The sequence below is a fragment of the Cervus elaphus genome, chromosome 1 (genome assembly GCF_910594005.1).
Source record: "Cervus elaphus chromosome 1, mCerEla1.1, whole genome shotgun sequence".
NCBI lineage: Eukaryota > Metazoa > Chordata > Mammalia > Artiodactyla > Cervidae > Cervus > Cervus elaphus.
The window spans coordinates 7,420,530-7,444,394 of NC_057815.1; the positions used below are offsets into that span (position 1 = coordinate 7,420,530).

A 23,865-nucleotide genomic window follows, 5' to 3' on the forward strand; every position below is an offset into this window, starting at 1 on the left:
TACTGCGTTTAAGTCAAAATATCATGGTAAATACCTTATTCTTACCAGAAGTTAGAGCCATGTTTAGAAGACCACCACCAAAAGAAATGTGATTGTTAAAATCAACATAAGGATCTGGGTTTTCGTAGCTTTACTGTCATTATTAATAAAGAATACTGTAGAAAGGCAAAGCTCTTTTAAAGTGGCCATTCAAAAGCAGTACATTAATAGGTGACTTTTTTCGATAGACCATGAATCAGCTTAAGCCGTTTTTCTCCTTTTTACTATCACTGCTCACCCCTCTCTCAGCAAGACCATTCCCAGGGCCACGACTCATCCCCTCTCGTGCTCCAGTCTACCCTTGGTGACATCTCCCGCTTCCGTCCCGCAGTCACGGTCTCCGCTCCCTGATGCGCCTCCACCTCCCATCCACGCGTCGGCCCGCCATATCTCCAGGGCGTCCGCTTGCCCCGCCCTGCTGACACCCCATCCGTCCGGTGCCGGCTTGGCCTCCTTCATCGTGTAATTAACGCATGATTTACTGAGCAATCACACGGTTATGTGCACTGTCAGCTCTCCTCATTAACCTTTTCTTTTTAGATCCATTTCTAACACTCATTTCTCCTAGGAAGGGATTTGTTTTTCATGGCAGTGGCTGAACACATGAGAAGCAGATCTGAATAAAGAAAAGCAAAAACACAGAACATAGGAGTTACATCAGGGGTAGATTTCTTTATGATTATTAACCTGCAGTCCTGGAGGATGAAGAAAGATGAGGTGAATGCCAGTCTGTATACTGCACATTTTCTACAAAATACTGATACTTTCTCCAAATTAAAAACAGAGAGACGAAAGTGACGGTGACATGTTTAGTACTAGACACTGAGTATTTTTTGGTTCCAAATGTACCTTGAAGCTAAAAAGAAAAAGTAAGAAGCCAGAAGAGTCCTAACACATGAAACTTTCCTTCCCTTTAGCGGGGCAAGGCGTGCAGCAAAGCAGCAGCGCTGTGCCGTCCAGAACCGCCCTCAGGAGCCGGGCCCTCAGACCGGAGCGGGCGCACCGGCGCTGGGCTCGGGCCGTTCACTGCCGGGGCAGGGTGCAGGGCGGCCGGCGCCGACACAGAAGAGCTGGTGGGCACGGTCACCGAGACGGGCCTTGGCCGGAGCCGGGTGCAGGACCATCACCGCGTCCGCCCCCCTGAGATGACACTGGGGCCAGGAGAGCTCTGGCCCGGCCTCTCCTGGAAGGTGGAGACCCACAGAGGCGCCGTGGCTCAGACTCACCGACAGCTTTCCCACGGCCGTGTCCACCTGAAGGAAAGGCCCATCCAAACCATCGCCCAAACACCGAGGGAAACGGAGAAATAACTCGCTGCCACTTTCTGCTTGAGTCACAACGGGCAGACAGATAGATTTTTACTCTTTTCTAAGTGCCTGATGTTCTATCAAAACATGCAGATGCGTTAGCAGAACTGAAACAAACTGCATATTACTCAGGCTAGACCAGAGGCCATGCTAGCAACCTCTGGAGGAATAAAGTGGACGTGGACCATAATACGGAGAAAGTGATTCTGGGGTGGTGTCAGAGTCTGAGAGTGTGTGTGTGCGCGTTTACATGTAGGAGCCTTAGAACAAGTATATAAAGATTCTAAGTAAACAACTAAATATCAAAGCAATATCTAATGCACTGCATTAAAAAGCAGAAAGAACTCAGATCAAAACAGGCAGCCAGGCACTGACCTAATTTAGTAATAACATTATTATGAAGAATTTACATACACCACTAACTCCAAAAGGAGTTTATTAACTGCTTTAAAAGAAATTGACGTTAACCTCAATAAATCATACTTTCCTCACTTTTCGGAGTTTGTAACTAAGAACTAAAATGCTCTTGGATAAAATAACATATCCTTCAGGAATATAGTTTAAACTAACTTGTTTCTTGTCCAAGAAGTTATTTTAGTGTATATTACTAATAAAAATGCACAGAGGCACATACATCCAGTTATGGAACATCTTTTAAAATAAAAGACTAATAAAAACAGTAATGTAAGTCTCCAAGCATTCAACATGAGATATTTAAATAGCTAAAATAAACTATTATATTAATTAGAAATGATTATAGATGCAATCCTATTCATTTTAGCAAAGTATTTACCATACTTGGGCTTCCCTTGTGGCTCAGCTGGTAAAAAATCCTCCTGCAATGCAGAGACCTGGGTTCGATCCCTGGGTTGGGAAGATCCCCTGGAGAAGGGAAAGGCTCCCCACTCCAGTGTTCTGGCCTGGGGAATTCCGTGGACTGTACAGTCCATGGGGTCGCAAACAGTCGGACACGACTGAGCGCCTTTCACTTCACTTAGCATACACACTGCAAGTACACGTATGCGAACGGAACTCTGTAATCTGAAATGTATAAGAACAAAGGCAAAGTCAGGTGGCATGATCCCCATGCCAGTTTTGTTCCTAAGAGCAGACAAACAGAAGGACCTCCACGGCTGCCTCACAGGATAAGGATGGGCAGTGTCTCTGACTTTTCCTGAATTAACTTCAAAGCCTGGCCTGGGAAAGTAAGTTTAGTGACCAGTACTCTCTCAAAAGCCACTGTGCTTTAGTATCTCAACCGCAGCTACTGGGAAATTTACCCAACACTGAAAACAGTTTAGATTAAAAGAAGCTAAATCTGCTGAAAATGATAACAAAGACCCTATTTGTAATAAAAAAAAAAAGCAAAGGATTCAGAAGCTCATCTTCTGTGAGACAGAAAAAGGAGAGCTCCTAGACCTACCCACCACTTCCCACCAAGACCATTCCTTGGGAACGTATCCATTCCTTGGGAACGTCACTTCTCCCTACTGTAGCTCCTTCTATATCTGTATTTCTCAACTCTCTTTAGCTGCCTCCCTGAATTCCTGAATTCTTGCTTTCTGCTCATATAGCATATCATTAATAAATAGGAAACTTTTACCTTTTAAACTGTGCTGTTTTAAAATTAAGTAAAAGCCACAGCTTAAATTGTCCTTACTGTCTCCCAACAAACTGTTCTAGATGTGTCGAAGCTGGCCAAGTCATGTGAGATCACAGACCACCTAGGCAGCACTGGCTTAACCCTCTCATCATCAAACTTCTTTTAAACGTGGTGATTCATTTACTGACATATGATGCACATGCAAAAATGCCTTAAAGAAGCCAACAGAGCCACCTGCATCCCTTTAATAACCGGGCTACACCTGCCTTTTCAGACTGCTCTTCTCCTCACTCCCACCTGCCCGCTAACTGCCACTCACCCCTCAAGCCAGGCTCACTTACAGCCTCCTATAGCAAGTCCTCCCGGGTCACTATTCCAGCCGCCTTCCCAGGCAGAATCAGAGCCCCCTTCCCCCGCTGTAGTCCTACAACATCTGATGGTTTCCTTTAGAACAAAAAGCACCACACTGTCTGGAATCGGGATTTCGTGAAAGGAATTTTAATAAAGCCCCCCAAAATCTTCATGAACAAATTTAAACCAATACACTGGATTTTTAGTTAATTCTCGTTCCCCATACTGGACTACATGTTCCCTGAGAACAGAGCCACCTTCACGTCTGTTCACTAAGGCATCCGCACAAACCAGCAGGGGCCAGCTTCTCAAACACTGGCCACCAACCCTCCTTTCATTGGCCCCGCGCACCTACTTATTTACAACTCCAGAAACACGCGGCAACCTGGATGTCCCTTAAACCCAGGATATTTCTGTGCCTTTACTCATTTTATTCCATGTTCCTTCCTTTTATTTATTTCATGGATCCTCTGCTGCCTTCCAAGGATCCATGAAAAAAATACTGCTTATTTCGTGACCTTTCATCATCCTCCAAGGCTCACAGCCTGTTATATAACCTTTGGGAAGTCTTCCCTGCATCCCTCAGTCAAAATTCCCTCTTTCCCATGGTTTCAAGTCATTCTTAATGTAAACACTGGTGGAAGCATTTAATAAAGTGTGACTGAAAGCAGGGCCTAATCAGATACAAAGCTCCCATGGAGCTGGGACCACATTCTTCATTCATCCTCACCCCCAGATACATGCCTAGGAGGGTTTATAAGCATGCCACAAGTGTATTTAAATAAATACCTAGCTGACTATTCCCAGCACAATAGTACCGGATGCAAATTAATGGTTCTACCATCAAGATGTGAATAGAAGAAACAGCATCTCATTGATAGTTTTAGATTCTTAGACATTTTCAGTGCCTTTAAAAATTAAGTTTATTTCATTAAGAAATATTAACTTTTAAGGTTCCTTTGACTTTACAAGAATCCAGTATGTAGAAAACTGAATTTCAAGAGTCTTCGCAGAGCACTTAAGTTTCTCTCATGCCAATAACTTATTTCTTTTTATTGTAGTTCTAACCCACTAGACTAGCAGTTCCTCGAGAACAAGAACTAGACTGTCTTAAAAATGTAAATCTACATTTAATTTTTTAAATTAGTATAATACTATTTCAGAGAGGCCAGAAGGGAGGAAAGGAGAGCATCTGTAACCTCATTACTTGAACCCAGATTAATTAATTTATTAGAAATTAAATTTTCTTCTTTTCCTTTCAAATATTTAAAATATGTACATTTTATAAACTTATCATTTATGATATATAGTATCATCTACTCCTTCTTACATGCATCTTTTCATATTGTTATATAGTTTGCCCATTTGTTTTCACTGGATACATAACCATCCGAAGGATTAACTTTAGCCGTTTCTCGTCACATAACATTGTTTACTTTCACATTTCATTATTACACATCCCAGTCCTTATTTTTAATTATTTTCCATAAGCGAGGGTCCCTTATGTTAAATTACTGAATCAAAGGTTATGAACATTTCTCTTGCTGCTGAAGCACAACCAACATGTTTTCAGTTAGAGCTACATCTTCCTCTAAGCTTTTTTCATTTATACAGTGGTAAGAAGTAGGTGTCGTCTCTGCCAGCTCCCACAAACCTACTTCAGAACCATTCACATGCCATTCACATTCAATAAATGTTCAAATATTCCTCATTAAGAGATAAAATGTAGAAAATATTACCCATTATTATAACCTTACCAGTGTCTTTATAGGCTATATATAGAATATATGAATACAATATGAATAAAACAGCAGAATACACTTTATAATGAGGGACAAGACAATGCCGCAGATCTGCTCTCTCTATTGCGGGAATATAAATCATATCATTTAAGGAAATCTGTTTTTGTTGGCACACCAAATTTTAATGTGTGTGGTTAAGTGTGGTTAAGTCATACAAATTCTTTTTCCACATACCAAGCCTGCAGAGTAGCAAGCTGGATGGTAGTGTGGGATTCATTTTCCTCAGTCTTCAACCTTGGATCTCTGTTACTCACAGGGTTCTATAACCAGGGAGTGAAGAACTATTGAGTCATTTATTATAACCCACACCATAACTCACACTGCTATATAATTCACAGACACAATCGCTTTTATTATAATGACACTTTGGTAGTAGTATTTCTTTTTGTCAGTCATCAACTCTTCAGGAGAAAAATATGTATTTACATACAACTTATAGATTTAAACAACCAAGACATCGCCTAGTGAAAAGCAGATGGCTTTACTCCCTTTTTCCAACTTGAGTAACTGTAATTTTATTTTGTTGCAAAAGAACACTCAATTAGACCAAAAAGCCTCTATAATCAAAAACATAATACACGTGCCCCCTTGGATTATAGCACAATTCTGTAGAGTACCTGTCAGTACAATTTGCATTTGAAAAACTATAAAAAACACTTAAGACGACAGCTGTGGAAACTAATCTGAGTAGTGAGGTTGGCAGCGCAGGCTTTATTTTCCTCCAATGGGTATGACTGTTACCTATCAATGCACAGGTCTAGCTAAAAATGGCTGGTAACTCTACCCTATGTATTTTGGGAGTTGTTTCTCCTAAAATAGAAACAGTCCAGAAAAATGATTAGAATGGCTAGAATCTTTTCTGTTTACCCACAAAACAAAGGAAGAAGATGAAGGAATATTGTTTACATGTATAGATTTTGGCTGTACATGTAATTGCTTAAAATGTTAATTCAAAATATAAATTAATTCATCGTTTTACAAATACTTTACTATTCGCTGTTTAAGGGCATGGTAAAGGAGTACGGCAGGGCTGTCTGCTGCCACCCTGTCTGTTTAACCTGTGCGCTGAGCACAGCATGAGAAATGCCGGGCTGGGTGAGTGACAAGCTGGAGTCAAGAGAGGCAGGGGAAGCATCAACCACCTCAGAAGCGCAGGTGATGCCACTCTGACGACAGGAAGTGAAGAGGAGCTAAAGAGCCTCTTGATGAGGGTGAAGGAGGAGAGTGAAAGAGCCGGCTTAAAACTGAGTGTTAAAAAAAACTAAGATCATGGCATCGGCTCCATCACTTCATGGCAAATAAAGGGGGAAAAGGTGGAAGCAGTGACAGAGCTCCTCTTCTTGGGCTCAGAATCACTGCAGATGGTGACGGCAACCATGGAATCACAAGATGACTGCTTCTTGGCAGGAAAGCGATGACAAACCTAGACAGTGTGTTGAAAAGCAAAAAACTCTGCCGACAAAGATCCATACAGTTACGGCTCTGGTCTTCCCAGTGGTCACCTACAGTGGTGAGAGCTGGACAGTAAAGAAGGCGGGATGCCAAAGAACCGATGCCTTCAAACCGTGGGGCTGGAGAAGACTCCCGAGAGTCCCTTGAATCAAGGAGATCACACCAGGCAGTCTTAAGGGAAATTACCCCTGAATAGTTGTTGGAAAGACTGATGCTAAAGCTGAAGCTCCAGTATTTTGGTCATTTGATGTGAAGAGCCGACTCACTGGAAAAGTTCCTGATGCTGGGAAAGACGGAGGGCAGAAGGAAAAGAGGGTGTCAGAGGATGAGATGGCTGGATGTCATCACCGATGCAATGGACACGAACTCGGGCAAACTTCAGAAGATGGTAAGGGACAGGGAGGCCTGGTGTGCTGCAGTCCATGGGGTCACAAAGAGTTGGACATGACTGGGCTACTGAACAACAACATTTAAGGCAATAAATTAAGAGGGAAAAGCTCCTTTAAAAGAAAATAAATGTAGTAGGTACATGATATGCATGAATACATCAACTATTCTTTAAGCTCCTAAGACTGAGTGTCTTTTAAAATTACAGAGAACCGGTTGATAAAATTAACTTACTTGTCAGAGAATTTTCTGACAAAATTGAGAAACAGGATAATGATTTGAATGTATAGGTATGATTTACAATCAACCTATTGCCAAAAAGGTTATAAGCAGATTATAACAAGAGAGTTTGTGAGACCATTAAAATATAAAATGAATAGCCAGTCCAGAGAACAATGGTTCCTCACTTTTGGGGAGCAGGTGGAGGTCACTGAAATTTTGATAAACACCAAGGAAACTCCCCCAGGTTCCCAGCTGAACATACAAATAATTTTTCCTATCATTTCAAAGGGGTTCATGAACTCCCTGAAGCTGATACACAGAGGACAGCTTAAAACCTCCAGCCACAGTGAGCCAGAGGAGAAATTTACCCCATCAAAAGCCTAGGTTAAGAAAGTTACTGTAATTAAAATGAACTATAACCCCAAGCTCCCTTGCAGCCAAAGCAAATATTAATAGAAAGCACAACAGGCTAAGTAATTGTCAGCGGCTGACAGGAGGAGATGTGCCCGTCTGTAAGAGAACTTTCCTTTGAAACCAAATCCTTGAAGAATCTGCTATGTGAATTCTTACAAAAGGATGGCCGAACACCTGAACAGACCGTGTCACGGGAGACACAGACGAAGAAGTATTTACCATACAACTGCATTTAGAAAGACTGGTAAGATATTAGGGAACGGTACTAAAATATAGACCTAACCAGCTTTCTGATAATCTAGTTTGACATAAGGTAGAAATGAGGTGATGTCACCACTCTCCAGCCTCATGTTCATTAGAGCTTCTGATACAAAATGAGAAAATTTTCAGAGTCTGGACCTAGTCTAGACAGCATATTAAAAAGCAGAGACATTACTTTGCCAACAAAGGTCTGTATAGTTAAAGCTATGGTTTTTCCAATAGTCATGTATGGATGTGACAGTTGGACTGTGAAGAAAGCTGAGCACCGAAGAATCGATGTTTTTGAACTGTGATGTTGTCAAGACTCTTGAGAGTCCCTTGGACTGTAAGGCGATCCAGCCAGTCCATCCTAAAGGAGATCAGTCCTGGGTGTTCATTGGAAGGACTGATGCTGAAGCTGAAACCCCAATACTTTGGCCACCTCATGTGAAGAGCTGACTCACTGGAAAAGACCCTGATGCTGGGAAAGATTGAAGGCGAGAGGAGAATGGGGACGACAGAGGATGAGATGGTTGGATGGCATCTCTGATTCAGTGGTCCTGAGTTTGAGCAAGCTCCAGGAGATGGTGAAGGACAGAGAGGCCTGGCGTGCTGCAGCTCATGGGGTCACAAAGAGTCAGACACGGCTGAGGGGCTGAACAACAGCAATAAGGCCTAGTCTAGACCCCTAAAGTAGGCACTGCCCACAGTGAAGTGGGCATTTGAGACCTTTACAAATGACACAAAAATAACAATCAAGAGTCAGCACAGAAGACGTGTTAAGAGTGCAGGAAATGGAGCCAGTCTGAATGTGGGACCCTCGATCACGTACCTAACAGCTGTGTGACTTTCTACCTGTGATTACACTGTAGGTTCTCATCTACAAGCTTGTAATAACAACTATTTTCACTCTCAACAGAGCTGCTGAGAAATAAGTTAATACATACAAGCTCCTGAAAAGGGTCTCTTGACCCACTCAGAACTGTGAAGATTAGACAGGGTTGGCAGGGTCTGACATTTGTTTCTTATCAGCTATTAAATAATCCTTCAAGAATATATATATATATATATATATATATATATATATTTACAACTTATTTAACATGACAGGCTGTAGATTTAGTATAAATATGGACCGTAAGTCTGAAATGGTTTAGAAATGTTATGTTGGTGAAAAAATAATTAAAAACTGAAAACAAATTAATACTTTACATTAAAAAAAGAATACATATATTTAAAACTTTAGGTTACTATAGAAGCCGTTTTAACTTAAGGCAGATTTAATTTAAATGGTCTGATTTTTACTTAATGTATACATTTACTGTTAAGGTCACTACAATCCCTAATCGTAGCTAATTTATCTATATCTATCCTGAATCAATCTCTTGCTTCCCACTTTTTCTCTCTGGTCAAAGTTTTAAGGAGTTGGAAAACCTACTCAGTTCAGTTCAGTCGCTCAGTCATGTCCAACTTTTTGCAACCCCAGGAACTGCAGCATGCCAGGCTTCCCTGTCCATCACCAACTCCTGGAGCTTGCTCAAACTCACGTCCCTTGAGTCGATGATGCCATCCAACCATCTCATCCTCTGTCGTCCCCTTCTCCTCCTGTCTTCAATCTTTCCTAGCATCAGGGAAAATATACTAAGCAGTTTTTAATGAAAACAGATTTATTAAAGACTTACTTCTCTATGAGTATCTCACCGAATGTCCAGGATTTTTCAAAACCATTTGTTCTCAAATGCCTCCATTTGGCTTCAGCTCTGTTGGTAGAGTTAATCTTTAATGCACATAAAATTACAGCAAAATCACACCTTACTCCAGAATTAGATTCTAAAGTCATCATAAAAGGAAAAAATTGCACACAGTCAAAAAATTACCTCTGAGTACCTCCTTAAACCAGAAAGAAATGGCAACCCACTCCAGTATTCTTGCCTGGAAAATCCCATGGACAGAGGAGCCTGGTGGGCTATACAGTTCATGGGGTCGCAGAGAGTCAGACAGAACTGAGCAACTAAACAACCACCACCTCCTTACACCAGCCGGTAAAGTGACGTCCTCCCATTGGGCCGGCAGAGCCCGTGTTCCTGAGTGCTGCTGGGCTCACGGCTCGTCCTGCTGCGAACGGATGAAGGGAAGAGCGTCTCTCGTCTCTCACTGAGGGACACACACGCGCTGACGAGGAGGCAGCAGAGGCCCCACACGCTCACCTCGTCTCCTTAAACAACCCTTCCCTCAAGCACGCTCTCTTTTCTTCAAGGGAGATTAAGGATGAACACTTGGATTGACAAAAGTTAAATAAGACACAATGATGTGAGACAATGTTTGCACTAAAAATTCTAAAAGCATCAATAGTTCGGATGCCATACAATTTCAACATTTCTAACTTAGCCATATAATGTGGCACTTTTTTTTTTTTTTTTAGATTTCCATATACAAACTGGTCAGATGTTTTTGTGCTGAATGTTCTAAACTTTCAATATTCCACTTAGCTGACAGAATTCAAATTCTGAGGAACAATTTCAAATTTCACCTGGCCCCCTTAACCCTTCCTTCAGTCAGGGATTATAGTATAAAACTAAGCTGAAGTCTCAAGGAAATTCCACAGAAATTCCTTTCCTTTCTATAAAAGTGAGAGGAACGCCAGTAAGGATGTGCGGCAATTCGGACCACACTGCCTGGTGAGTATTCCCATGTCTAAAAATGGAATCAGATCCCTGTCATTAAGGCCGTCACCTAATGGAATCATCTACAGAAATGTGTGAGGCCAGGCCATATCAGGTCAATCAATGATCGCTCTGCTAATGGAAGAAAATGTATTTAACCACACACACACACACAACAGCAACATGATCTATGCTTCTGCAATAGAGAGAAGTAAGAACAAAATCTGTAAGAACTGGGAACCGGAGACAAAATACACTTGCCTGGCACACACAATGGGCTCTTCTGAAGCTTTACGTTAATCAAACGTTTTGCACAGCAATACTATTCTTTTAAATCCAACACTAAGACGTTTACAACTTACAGTTTTAGGGTCGCTATTTGGGCACAATGGAAAACCAAACTGAATTTACTAGTGACTTTTCACAAGTTATTGTTTCTCTTCCTAAAGCGGGGAGAGGAGGGAGAAGGAGTAAATGTCAGCAGAATTGTTTTACAAGCTAATTTCTGGGAGAGAGCTGAGACGGGAAGTGCCTTTGCAAAGGAACCTCTATGTTCAACTCACTGTCGTGAAGATGCCTTTCCAACACCCTGGAAGAATTCTTCCTCCTCAGGCCCAAACATCTCTGCCTAAAAGATGATAGACTCTTAGATATAAGTAATACATAACCAGGTTATTTTCTGATTTAAACATCAGACAATAAAGAACAAGATAATACAGCACCAGAACAATAACGTGTAAAACTAGTCTAGTTGTATAATATTTCGGCAATTAAAAGATTCTTTTTTTTTTTTTTTTGTATTCTTTGGGAAGCGGCTTTTTGAGAAATGGAAAAAGGAGTAAGACTAGAAGTCTCCCCTGTGGTCACCTCCTCACTTAACAGCAGTGACTGAACGCTCTAAGCGCCGGGCCACGACCCAGGCGCGCTGTCACGCCCTCCCGTGTAATTCTTGGCGAGGATGTGTGCCACTACGGTTTCAGAAGATTTCATGAAGTGCCTCATTTTTAACTGATTATATAACCAGGTAGTCTATGCTCAAAATATATTTTATTGTCTATTTTAAACAACTGGAAGCATCTTGTTACTCCTTTTGAGTCCTGTCCTTTTGTTTATTCATTCAGCCATCCATTTATCCATAACTGCCCAACAAGATCCATGTATGTTAATTCGCAAAGACAATTTCTGGACTTAAAGAGGCATGGTTCTTCTTTACCTGAGAAAGGTTCAAGAGGGAACAAAACCAATCATTCAGCAGATCTAATGAAAGGTTTAAGGTGCTCAAGTAACAGATATGGAAGTGTCCTTTAAAACTATAAAGTGCCTTTCTAATTCAATATATTATTTCTGAACAGAACTACTTGCTTACTCTGACGACTTTAATCCCTCATGCTATTATTATGAATATCAAGAGTCCCTTCCTCACCTGGATTGGTACTGTCAGGAGCCAGGTAAGGCCTAGCCGATTCCTTCTTTGATGAGTTCAGTCTGAGCATTTCACTGATGACATCCAACACCGTGCCGACCGACTCAAGTTTGAAGAAATTCTGTCCCTTGAGGGTATCTAGCCATTTATTCGGGTTTAGTGGAAAGAAAATGGGATTTAAAGTTAGGATCTGAATTCTGGCTTTGTGTGCGCTTCCACAACGTAAGCTCTCCGGAACTCAGTCTCCACAACAAAATGACAGGGTGCAGACACCCCCGAGACAGACGCCGTGCAGATTATCTGAGGGAGAACACGGTATTCTGCGTACTCACATGTGAGAACTCAGGGTTTCCCGTGTACCCGTTTTAGGACAGTGTACAACCTATTTATCATTACCGGTTATATTTCCTCTGTTACCAGACAGTAAATACTCTGTAGGGTTTTTTGTTATTTTTTTTCATTTAGGACCCTCCATTCTCCTGTAAATAGAACTGTGATCTCAGTATCTTTCACTATCTTAACTTTCTTTCTATGTATCCCCACAGTGCCTTGTCGGGATATTGGCTAAGCACATTTACTAGACCATAATAAGTAGGCCCAAAGGGTATTTTCATTTATAAATGTATTTAATAAAGAGAAAATGAGGGGGAGTATCTGAAATCAGGACTTCCCCAGAAAACATAGGCTGAACAAAACCCTAAATTCTCTGCACACTATCTATTGCAAATTTATTATTTAGTTATTGGAATATATCATTTTTCTTTAGGTCTAATTCAATAAAATCAGAAACCACTCCCCCCCAAAAAAAACTGTGCCTTAGAGTGAATTTCATTACTTTTGTAACATTACCCATTTGTAAAGAGCTCAGGCTTTCAGAATCAAACTATACATAACACTTCTCCAATACAATCATTTCTCCAAGCAAAATTTCCATTATTTCCTTGCAACAGTGTAACAGAAATGGCAATTAAAATCAGACATTTTAGTTCCTATTATCTGGAAAATGTAAGCATGTGCTTACAAATTTACCAACTACCCACTGAAGGTATTATTACAATTGGCCAGCCTCACACGCTGCTGTTCTTCACTAATCTTCTGTGTGTTTTCCTCTTTGAAGCATTGTTCTAGTTCTCGGCTATAATAAACAAACCTTGTATGGTTAATTATGCTGTGCACTAACAATAAAAAGTTGGCCCTCTTCCACTCTGACTGTAAAAATCTTCATTAAGGAGGCTAATGAACACTAATTCTGAGAAAGTAGACTACACAGTCATGTGACTTGTTAAAAGGGAGAACGTATATGAGAAAATAAAATTTCCACAAAGCTAAAAACAGAACAATGTATAAACTATTTATCACTACCAGTTATATATCCTCTTTTACCAGACAGCAAATACTCAGTAGGTTTTTTTTTTTTTTTCATTTAGGACCCTCGATTCTCATGTAAATAGAACTGTGATCTCAGTATCTTTCACTATCTTAACCTCCTTTGTGAGTATCCCCACAGTGCCTTAAATATTGGCTAAGCACATTACTAGACCATAAGTAGGCCCAAAGAGTATTTTCATTTATAAATGTCTTTAATAAAGAGAAAATAAGGAGGAGTATCTGAAATCAGGACAGATTATACAAATATGCAAATATGAACCTGTCAACATATGGTGAGAATCCATTACTAAAGATCATTTAATCTTTCTTAGTTAAAGTTTCTGCATAAGGCATACTCATCTTAAGTTTCTCCTAGGTATGTCTCCAAAAAATCAAAAATCAAACTTAGGCATATTTAACATTTTTCCCTGTAACAATATACTTTGTTTTCCATATAAAACTGAGAGTATATGTTTTCTATGAAATTGCCCTTAATAAACACAAGAATAACGAGATTGAAAACTGCACGAGTTAAAAGAAAAAGCCTGGCCAGAGCAGGGAAATGCCGTCAGGGCTGCGCCAGACACACAGCGGCGTCTAAACCAGCAAGTGAAAACGAACAAACGGGCCTAAAGAAAAGTCCGGAGCAACACAGTTCTCATAAAAACGCAAATATTCTCTAAACTGGCATTAGGTGGAAGGAAATCTGCTGCATCTTATCACACTTAAGTATTCTGAAGAGAACTATCGGGAAGAAAGCCGTGCTGTGCTGCGCTGAGTCGCTTCAGCCCGGCTCTCTGTGATCCCAGGACCGCGGCCCGCCAGGCTCCTCTGTCCACGGGGTTCTCCAGGCAAGGATCCTGGACTGGGGGGGCCATCTCCTCCTGCAGGGGATCTTCCTGACACAGGGATCAAACTCGACTCTCTTACGTCTCCTGCACTGGCAGGTGGGTTCTTTTGCTGCTAGTGTCACCTGGGAAGCTCCAAGAAAGCCTTAAGGGCCAAGAAAAAGAAACCCAGTTATAGAGAACCAGAAAAAATTTTAATACCATAAAGGTATTCAGACGTTCAATTAGCCTAACCAAGGCTTGAAAAGATGCCATAAACTTGCCACAATAATTATGCCTGAACAGCAGAATAATGTTTTTGCTGAGGCAGAGAAGGATGTTAAAATTAACAGTAAATAAAAAAAAAAAATTAACAGTAAATAAACTATTTCCTTAAAAAACGCCATTAACTTCAAAATGAGTATATGCTGCTCTTTAGAGGAAATTCAGAGGAAATACAAAATAAAGAGTCAGGTAGAAGCTGGGGGAGGGGAAACAGGATGTAGGATAAGGAGCTCAGTATTTGAGGTCTGATAAGAAAACTGAGGCTTGGAAGTTGAATAAAACATATTTAGAAAAGTGAAATTGTAGTATCTGCCATTATAAAACTGTTGGAAGCATAAAAAAGCATGAGAACCAATACATAATAAGTGCTCAACAAATGATAATACTAAATTGTTTGTTCATATTACTGGATCTTGTGCAGCACATGAAGAATAATTTTGTTCACCAAATGCCCAAATCAAAATACTGTCCATTAAAGGTTTTCCTTGCAGTTCTCTTTTTTTTATTTCACCAGTCATTTGATCTTTTTTATAGATCCATTCAGTGATAACTATTTTCAAGCAAAGCACTTATGGCAAGTTGTAAGAAAATCAGGTTTTAATTGCTTTTATTAACCAACTTATTAACCTAAAATCACTTTAATGGTAACAATTCCATTTTTCTCAACAGAAAGATGTAGAATGTACTGCTTCACTTTTCAATATGACAATTAACCTTGATATTCACCTGCAACGTGCTCCACACTGTCAACAGAATAAAATTATCTTCATCTAAATCACAGAGATCTAGCAAAGTGGCAAAGGCTGCTGTCCCTGTGACATTTGCATTCATAAGCAAAGAGGACTGCAAACGCACTTCCATAAACTCTAAACACAATCTTGGTGCTGCAAAGGGCGTCTCAGCTCTGTGGACTGCTCAGGAGACACCGGAAAAGGCAAGGTGGAGCAAGTGTCACTCCGGCCTCACTGAGGGGCAAGGCTCTGCGCAGAAACTTCTCATCGGCAGCTGACCTTTATTCGTGGGAGACGACCTCCAATGAACTAAAAACAATGTTAAAGGCTATCAGACTTGGGGAGCAGAGTGACGGAAGGGGAAACAGGGGCGGCTCCTAGGGTACCAGTAATGTCCTGCTGCCAACATCATACACTTTCCTGAACACGTAAACCATCAGGGCCTTCAGGACGCGAACACGCTGATGGGAGACCAGGGATCACAGTCACACCACAGACGCCAGTGTCGGACAGAGTGAAGGAGGCTGGGTGAGCTGAGGCCGTGGTCAGAGCAGCTCCGTGCGGCAGCTGAGAAAGAACGAAGATCAGGGGGCCAGTCAGGCAGCTTTTGAAAGAAGAGCCATCCAGGCCAAGGACAGAGGCTCGCAGAGACCCGGGGGGCGCACGCCTGGCCCGTCTGAAGGACAGGAAAGAGCCCCTGCAAAAGGACCACAGGAGGCGAGAGTCGGTGAGGTCAGGGAGAGGAGTGGGCCCTGACCACTTAGCATTTCACAGGCCCCTGTGATGGGAGTCCCAGCAGGAGAGCGTCTGACTTCCACCTTAAAAGGATTGCTCTCTCGTACCAAGAACAGACTGCGCGGGAGGAGAGAAGTGGGGAGAGCTGGTGGGAAATCATGGCAATTGATTCAAGCAAGAGACGGAGATGGCTCAGACGACGAGGAAGGGAGCAGTGGTTAGACTCTAGGTATGTTCATTCTGAAGGCAGGGCTAAAAGAATGTGCGGACAGGACGAATGCAGACAGAGAGAGAAGAGAAATCTAGGATGACTCTAGGGTTTTCTGCTAACTGGAATGGTGAGCTGCTGTTAACTGAGATGAAGACTGTGGGTGAACTGGACTTGGACTGGAAAAGAGGGGTTCAGTTTTGGACCTGTTCCTCTTTTGATGTAACTAAGAAATATTCAAATGGAACGCTGAACAGGCAGCTAGACATAGAGGTTAAAATTTAAGTGATAGAGCTTATTTTAGAGGCAGCTAAACAAAAATAAATTTTAAACAAGATTAAATCTTAACATCAACTTGACTAATCAATATAATAAATTTTCACTATTACTAATCTTCATTTAATATATCCAAGTAATGCTCCATCAATAAAGGTTACATGAAAAGTGAATGTGGGCAAACAGAGAAAATACTAAGGCTATCCAGTCAGCTTTAATAATCACAGCTCAACAATACAGAAGGCTTAATTTGGCCCTGGAGCAGATGTATAATGCTTAGAGGTGGAAATGCCCAAAGACCCTGTCGGGCTTTGTCCGTATCTTTCACTGCAGACACAGTGAGCCTTGCAGATTTCTAACGGCGTCGTAAACAGTGCTATTGTGCAGCAAAGAAACAAAACGATTTAATGACAGGTTTCCTCCCTCAACAAAGTAACTGGATCATGCCTGTTGATTAAGGATAACATGGTACAATCAGAACTGAGTATTGATGTCAAATAAGAATATTGCTATGCAGCTACACACACTGCCATATTCAAGCATTACCCAAGTTAGCCGTTTACCTGACAAGATTTTTTTTGGTTATAAAGGCTAATGCATTTGCACAACTTTAAAACAAAACAAACAATCAAACCCTGTAAGAATCACTAAGTTAACTGACATGGGGAGAGATAAGACTGTCAATGAAGTAAATGAAAAATGGGAATTATCCATTAATAAGGGCTTCCCTGGTGGCTCAGCCAGTAAAGAATCTGCTTGCAATGCAGGGGACCCCGGTTCAATTCCTGAGTCAGGAAGATTCCCTGGAGACAGGATAGGCTGGAGTGGGCACTCTATATTCTTGGGCTTCCCTGCTGGCTCAGCTGGTAAAGAATCTACCTGCAATGCAGGAGCTCTGGGTCTGACCCCTGAGTTGGGAAGATCCCCTGGAGAAAGGAACAGCTACCCACTCCAGTATTCTGGCCTGGAGAATTCCATGGACAGAGGAGCCTGGTGGGTTACAGTCGATGGGGTAGCAAAGAGTTGGACACAACTGAGCGACTTTCACTTTCACCAATTAATAAAATATGGATGTTTAGCCAATTATCCTAACCTTAAATATTAAGCAATAAAGTATAAAGGGAAATTACTGAGATGTCTACTCTCCCAGTCAGTATTTGAAAAATTTAACTGGTTGCTCTACCATTAATTTATACACACACACACACACACACACACACACACACACACACATATAAACCAAGGATAAGGCTGGCATCATGGAGCAAGAACTCTATATACCTCAAGAAATGGAAACTGGGAAGAAGCGGGAATTATACTTTAAAAGAGAAATAAGACGAGGGTGGGATGTTTCGAGAGAACAGCATCGAAACATGTATATTATCTAGGATGAAACAGATCACCAGCCCAGGTTGGATGCATAAGACAAGTGCTCGGGCCTGGTGCATTGGGAAGACCCAGAGGGAGCGGGTAGAGAGGGAGGTGGGAGGGGGGATCGGGATGGGGAATACATGTAAAACCATGGCTGATTCATGTCAATGTATGACAAAAACCACTACAATATTGTAAAGTAATTAGCCTCTAACTAATAAAAATAAATGAAAAAAAAAAAGAGGAATAAAAGCTGAAATCATACTAATCAAAGGTTGACTGTAGTAATAATCTGTTATCCAACTCCTTTCCAAAGGGTTCATTTAGCACTTCTACACATTAAGAGGATATTACTTCTTTCTTCAAAATCCAATTATCACCAACCAGGGAGGAAGTGTCAGCACACCTTTCAGAACCGCCTCTGCTTTACCGCCCAGTAACTCAGCCCAGTGCCAAGCTCACAGACACTTCAGAGAATCTGGACTTCCTCTGGTCTCGTCCTTTTTCCTCCTGGTTCACCTTCCTCCTCTCACGGGCTCTCTTAAATTTCCTTCCAACTCCACTCAATCAATTTGACTAGCATTTTTTTATTCTAAATCTGAATGTTTTCAGTGAAAGAAGCCAGACACAAAAGGCCACACCTTGTAGGATCCCATGTGGGTGAAATGTCCGAGGCAGAGAAGCCACAGACAAAGTCAGTCAGTGGTTGCCAGGCCTGGCGGCGGGAGGATTGGGAATGTCGGTTCTCGGGACTCGGGTTTCTTGTGGGTGATGAAAACACTCTGGGAGTAGTCTAAGGGCTGAGGCTGCCCAAGTCCATGAATACACTAAACTACTGGATTACACTCTCCAAAAGGGTGCATATGTCAATTTAGTAAAAGACAGTCTCCAGAGATCCTTTGAAGGCATGAGGTAAAAGCCAAACACACCTCACTAACTCCAGCTCTTCACCAACCCCTGCACGGCAGAGGAAGGCCCTGGCTCCAGCTCTTCACCAATCCCTGCACGGCAGAGGAAGGCCCTGACTCCAGCTCTTCACCAATCCCTGCACGGCAGAGGAAGGCCCTGACTCCAGCTCTTCACCAATCCCTGCATGGCAGAGGAAGGCCCTGACTCCAGCTCTTCACCAATCCCTGCACGGCAGAGGAAGGCCCTGACTCCAGTTCTTCACCAACCCCTGCATGGCAGAGGAAGGCCCTAAACGAATAAGAAAATATTAAACTCGTTATATCCTGTTTTGGAGAGGAGGAAAATGCAAAATCCACTTTAGAAAATTGATAATGTGAAAGGTTATTCCAGTTGCTCAACGAATTCAGTCAGGCAGTTCACTCCATGTTCAATGAAACACAGCTGGACAATTTCCCAACGTGCTCTTCTCTTCCCAACTACTTCACCAATTCCAGGTGCTGGCTTTTTAAAATTTATTTATTTGTAATTGACAGATTAATTGCTTTACAGTATTATGTTGGTTTCTACCAAATATCAACATGAATCAGCCATTACCCATGTCCCCTCCCACCAGGGTACTGGCTTTTAAAAACAGTCTCTCCCCTGATGCTTTCTGGGGACAATCAGACCCACCCCTAAGGTTCACCCTGACTATCCCAACAGTCATTGGTATTTCTTTTAACTGTCACCATACATATGGTCTGCCTCTGACAATTTAACACTATACAACTCTTCATATTTGCACAATGCTTCAGTGTTCTAAGAGCGCTCATACACATCATCATATTTGATCTTTTTATCGTCCTGTGCGTAAGTAGACCAAGTAAAGACAAAGAACTTGTTCAACTTCTCAGTGGCAGATCTTGGGCTAAAATTCAGAGGTTCTGAATCCAGTGAGAAAGAGATGCTCAAAAGGCTTTTGGTGAACAACAAACAAGACTGCTAGATGAATTATCTTACTATTTTAATAACATCACACTTCCTTTGTATACCATTTGATATTTTTCTCTATTTCAAGTGAGTCGGTCTTATTTCAACAATTAAGATTCTAATCTCTGAAATTGAAGAATTCCACATCCCCAGTGCACTGACCCCTTGGAGATGAGGTGATTAAAATGCCAAGCTGCCTGTGTACACCGAATTTAGTCATACAGACACGGCTGCTGAGCTTATCATGAGAAAAAACAAACTGGAAAACACTGAAAAATTTTTATCTTAAAAAAAGATTTCCCCTCTCCTCACAGGAACCTGTATGAGTGCTTAAAACCAAGCTCAGGTTCATATTATAAAAATTGTGTGTATGTATATATATATATTTTTAACAAATGCATTAAATTCTGTTTATTAACTGCACTGCATGGAAGAGATACTGACCACCAAGTATTCAGGGTCACACATAAGACATCCGTGTGTATGCCTAGTATTCTAGACAAAAACAACACATTCAGTTCTCTGCCTTAATAATTTACTACTGCAAAAAATATTGAGTGTCTCTTACACACAGTATACCATGTTGAGAAGATAGTGAATTACATGTCATAAGCCTTCACCATCCTCAAAACAAATGAGGACAGTAAATGCATAAAACCCTTATAAATAATGATAACTGCACAACAGCTAACAACTCCTGAGCCCTATGAGCCGGGTCCTACTCTTGAGTCCTTTACACACACAACTCACACAATCCTCCCAGACTCATGGCGTTTTACAGGTAAGGGAACCGAGGGAAGCCACGTAACTGCACCGAGAGGACGACTCTATAAACCCAGGCAGTCCCTGCGGCAGAAAGGGCTGCGCAGCATGCCTCTCTGACCGGACGCAGCGCGTGCTGCGGGCGTGCGGAGGGCGGAGAGTCAGCGAACGAAGGGACATCTGAGCGAGGCCCCGAGGTCCAGGGAGAAGACGTGGGAAAAGGCCGCGCCGGGCGCCGGGGTGGGAACGGCTGTCCTGCTCACCCGGGCGCAGGCAGCGGCGGCCACCGGCCAGGCCAGCGCACACCCACAGGAAGCGTCGTGAGGCCGGCTCCGCCACCCGCGCTCCAGGAGCCGCCCGTGCCGATCCCCTCGGACAGCAGCCCTGACGGCTCTTTCTCGGCGACGGAAGCGAGGGCCAGGGCGTGCTGACCACGCTCCCTCTGTGCTCCCAGAGCATGGGCGCCAGCCACATGCACACTCAGAGGCCGCCAGCAATGGCTTCCTAATTAAATGGTCCCTGAGCCTGACCGGCCAGCGTTCAGATGGGCAGGACCTTGCACCCCCAAAGGGAAAAGGCATGCCTTCTTGAGCCCAATTATGGACTCTGCGTGAAAAGGTGATGCGAATCATCTTGGAAAATTATAAAAGAATTCCTCTGGAAATCTCAATGCAACTTGATAGTCTTTATTCCATTACTTTCCTGGTGGGAAAAGTAATTACAATTTTCATTGTTGCTATTTAGTCACTAAGTCCTGTCAGACTCTTCTGTGATCCCATGGACTGCAGCCCACCAGGCTCCTCTGTCCATGGAATTTTCCAGGCAAAAATACTGGAGTGGGTTACCATTTTCTTCTGCAGGGGATCCTGTCGACCCAGCGGTCGAACCTGTGTCTCCTGTGTCTCCCGCACTGGCAGGAGGGTTCTTTACCTCTGAGCCATCGGGAAGCCCAGTGTTACTCCACTTTTCATTCACTTAAAATTTTCATTCATCATCAATTTAATTTTTTCCTTATGGCTGAGTCACCTGTAGGATCCTAGTTCCAGGACCCAGGACCAAAGCCGTGCCCCTGGCAATGGACGTGGCATCCTGACCACTGGGAAGCCCCCAGGACCACCAGGAACTGAGCCCGCCCTGCCCCGGCCTGACACACCTCCCCCTGCACCCGGCTCCCTGCGGGCCAGCTCCCGACTCCACACCCGTGGTTCCAGACGGCCTGGCCTTGGGTCCCCTTCTTTCCCCACACCCTTGCCATACACAGAGGCCTCCACTTCCATGGATTTAAATATCTTTACGATGACAACTTTGAACTGGTATTTCCAGCTCTCCGCGGACTCCACCTCATGTCTGGCCGCCTGTCTGACGTCTCCACCTGGAAGTGCTAAGCCGCTCCCAGTTAGCAAGGCCAGAAGAAGCCTCCGAGCCCGCTCCCTCCACCGTCCTCCCAGGAACAGGTGCCTCCCTCTCCCCAACAGACTCAATCCCAAACCGATGCCTCCCACATCCCCGCCTCTGCCATCACCCCCCAAGTCCGCCACTTCTCCTGCAAGAAGCGGCCCAGTCCAGCCCGTCCAGAACGCCGTCCTGCCTCCCCAGCGATGAGCAGCCGGCCTCCAGCCCAGAAGCCTCATGAGAACCAACCCGGCTCAACTCGCCAGCCTCACTTTGCACTCGCACCTTGGGCCCCCCCATCCCAGGCAGGCTCCTCAGCGCCCGGGGACCCCCGCCCGCTCCCCCAAAGGCAGAGCGGCACCTCTGCGACACCACCGCGGCCAGGGGCCTGCTCACCTCGGGAACTCACACCGCGTCCCCTCCCGTCCTGGGTTTAGACGCCACCTCCTCAGAAAGGCCTTCCGAGCCCAGAGGACAGGCAGGCCCCACACTGAGCCCCGCCCCGCGCGCGGCTCATCTGCCCACTGCCCCCTCCCGAGCAGGCCTGGACTTCTGCAGCGACGTCCCTGGCTGCCTTCGCAGCAACGCGCGAGCGCCACACGGGCTGCACACCCCTGCGTCTTGTTGGGACGAACCGCAGCCCCAGCACGGTGCTGACCACACAACGGGCTCTTAGAAAACATCTGTTTGGCGTTAAACGACTATTCCTGGGGGAGGCTCGGCAACCCTCTCCAGGATGCTTGCCTGGAGAATCCCGTGGACAGACGAGCCTGGCGGGCTGCAGTCCACCGGGCAGCAAAGAGTCGGAGACAACTGAGCAACTTGGCACTCAAACGACTGTTAATTTCAAAATACACCCTACTCAGCTTATTCTATTACTCACTTAACCTAATAACAGCTATTTTTGGAATACAACAGCACCTTACACACTCTTATTCAGGAACATAATTTTATTTTGCTGTTTCTAGGCACCGATACCATTCTGGGCCTATTCAAAGGCTTGCCTGTTAATCTCTGGCCGGGTGCTTTATCAAACATGAAGGTTATTCTTATCCCTGTGACAAACTCTTACTCTTTAACAACACGGCAATGTGCATGGCAATAAGCACTTATCTGAAGCTGCAGGGATCAGGGTGTGAGGAGACCCCCTCTTTCCCAAGCCTCCAGCAGACCACAGGGCAGCAACATGCCAGTCCTTGACTACGCCCACCTATGAAGTGAATGTTGCAAGCACACAAACATCCATGTGAGCCTGCCTGATCTCCTACCTAGGCAAGCGTGCTGACTCAGATTCAATCTCTGCTTTGTAGACTAGTCAAAACTCCCCAGCTGGACCTCCCAGCTCATGGGCTCTGACCACGGAGGAACGGAAGGTCACTGGGTGCACTTACATCTATGTGTCCAACTGAACATCCATCTCTGACTACCTTCCACACAGAAGAGTAAAAACCTGCTCAACCTAAGTTTACCATCTCCAAAATCCACTGTCAGGAGTCCCCAGTTGACTGATTACAAAGCTACACGAAATCTGGTCATGTCTCCAGGCAAACCCCTACTTCCTAAAACGATGGCAGACAGGGGAGTGACAGAAGATTCTGAGAATGGAGAGTGATGACGTCAGAAACCACACACAGCTTTACTTCTCTGTCAGTGACCAGTCCACCCACACACACCTCTGGCAAGCTCAAAACCGGGAAGAACTGTTCAACGATTTCTCCTTGCTTTAAAGTTAGACACATCTGGCTTGTATGTAATTTGAAAAAGGAGAAAGAATCAATTAGACAGCTACCACTTGTTTAGACAGTCACCACACCCATATTTGCATATTTGGGGAGGCTACCCTGAATTTATTACTTAAAACATTTTATACATTATTGCAAATACTATCTATAATCCATACTCCATGGTTCTTAAATGGTGTATTTTCACCTTAGATTGACACAGGAAATTATTAATTTCCCATTTAATTCATGTAATTAATGGAATAGGTCTGCTACACAAATATTCTTCATGTATCATCCTTTTCTTATAAATTTGAAAGTTATAAATAGACAAATAAAAGCCTCATTTACTAATTCATATACAGAACTTACAACAAATAAACTATCTGTTTTAAATAAACCAGCTAG

The 23,865-nt window shown here is 43.3% G+C and overlaps 1 protein-coding gene across 1 annotated transcript in view; it reads right to left on the bottom strand.

The window, feature by feature from the left end:
• Window positions 1-23,865, bottom strand: part of LOC122681552 — a 101,675-nt gene that overhangs the window by 44,569 nt on the left and 33,241 nt on the right. Inside the window, exon 8 of the mRNA XM_043883795.1 lies at window positions 11,904-12,041. Within this exon, the coding sequence (XP_043739730.1) occupies window positions 11,904-12,041 (138 nt within the window). The remainder of the gene's footprint in view (window positions 1-11,903; window positions 12,042-23,865) is intronic.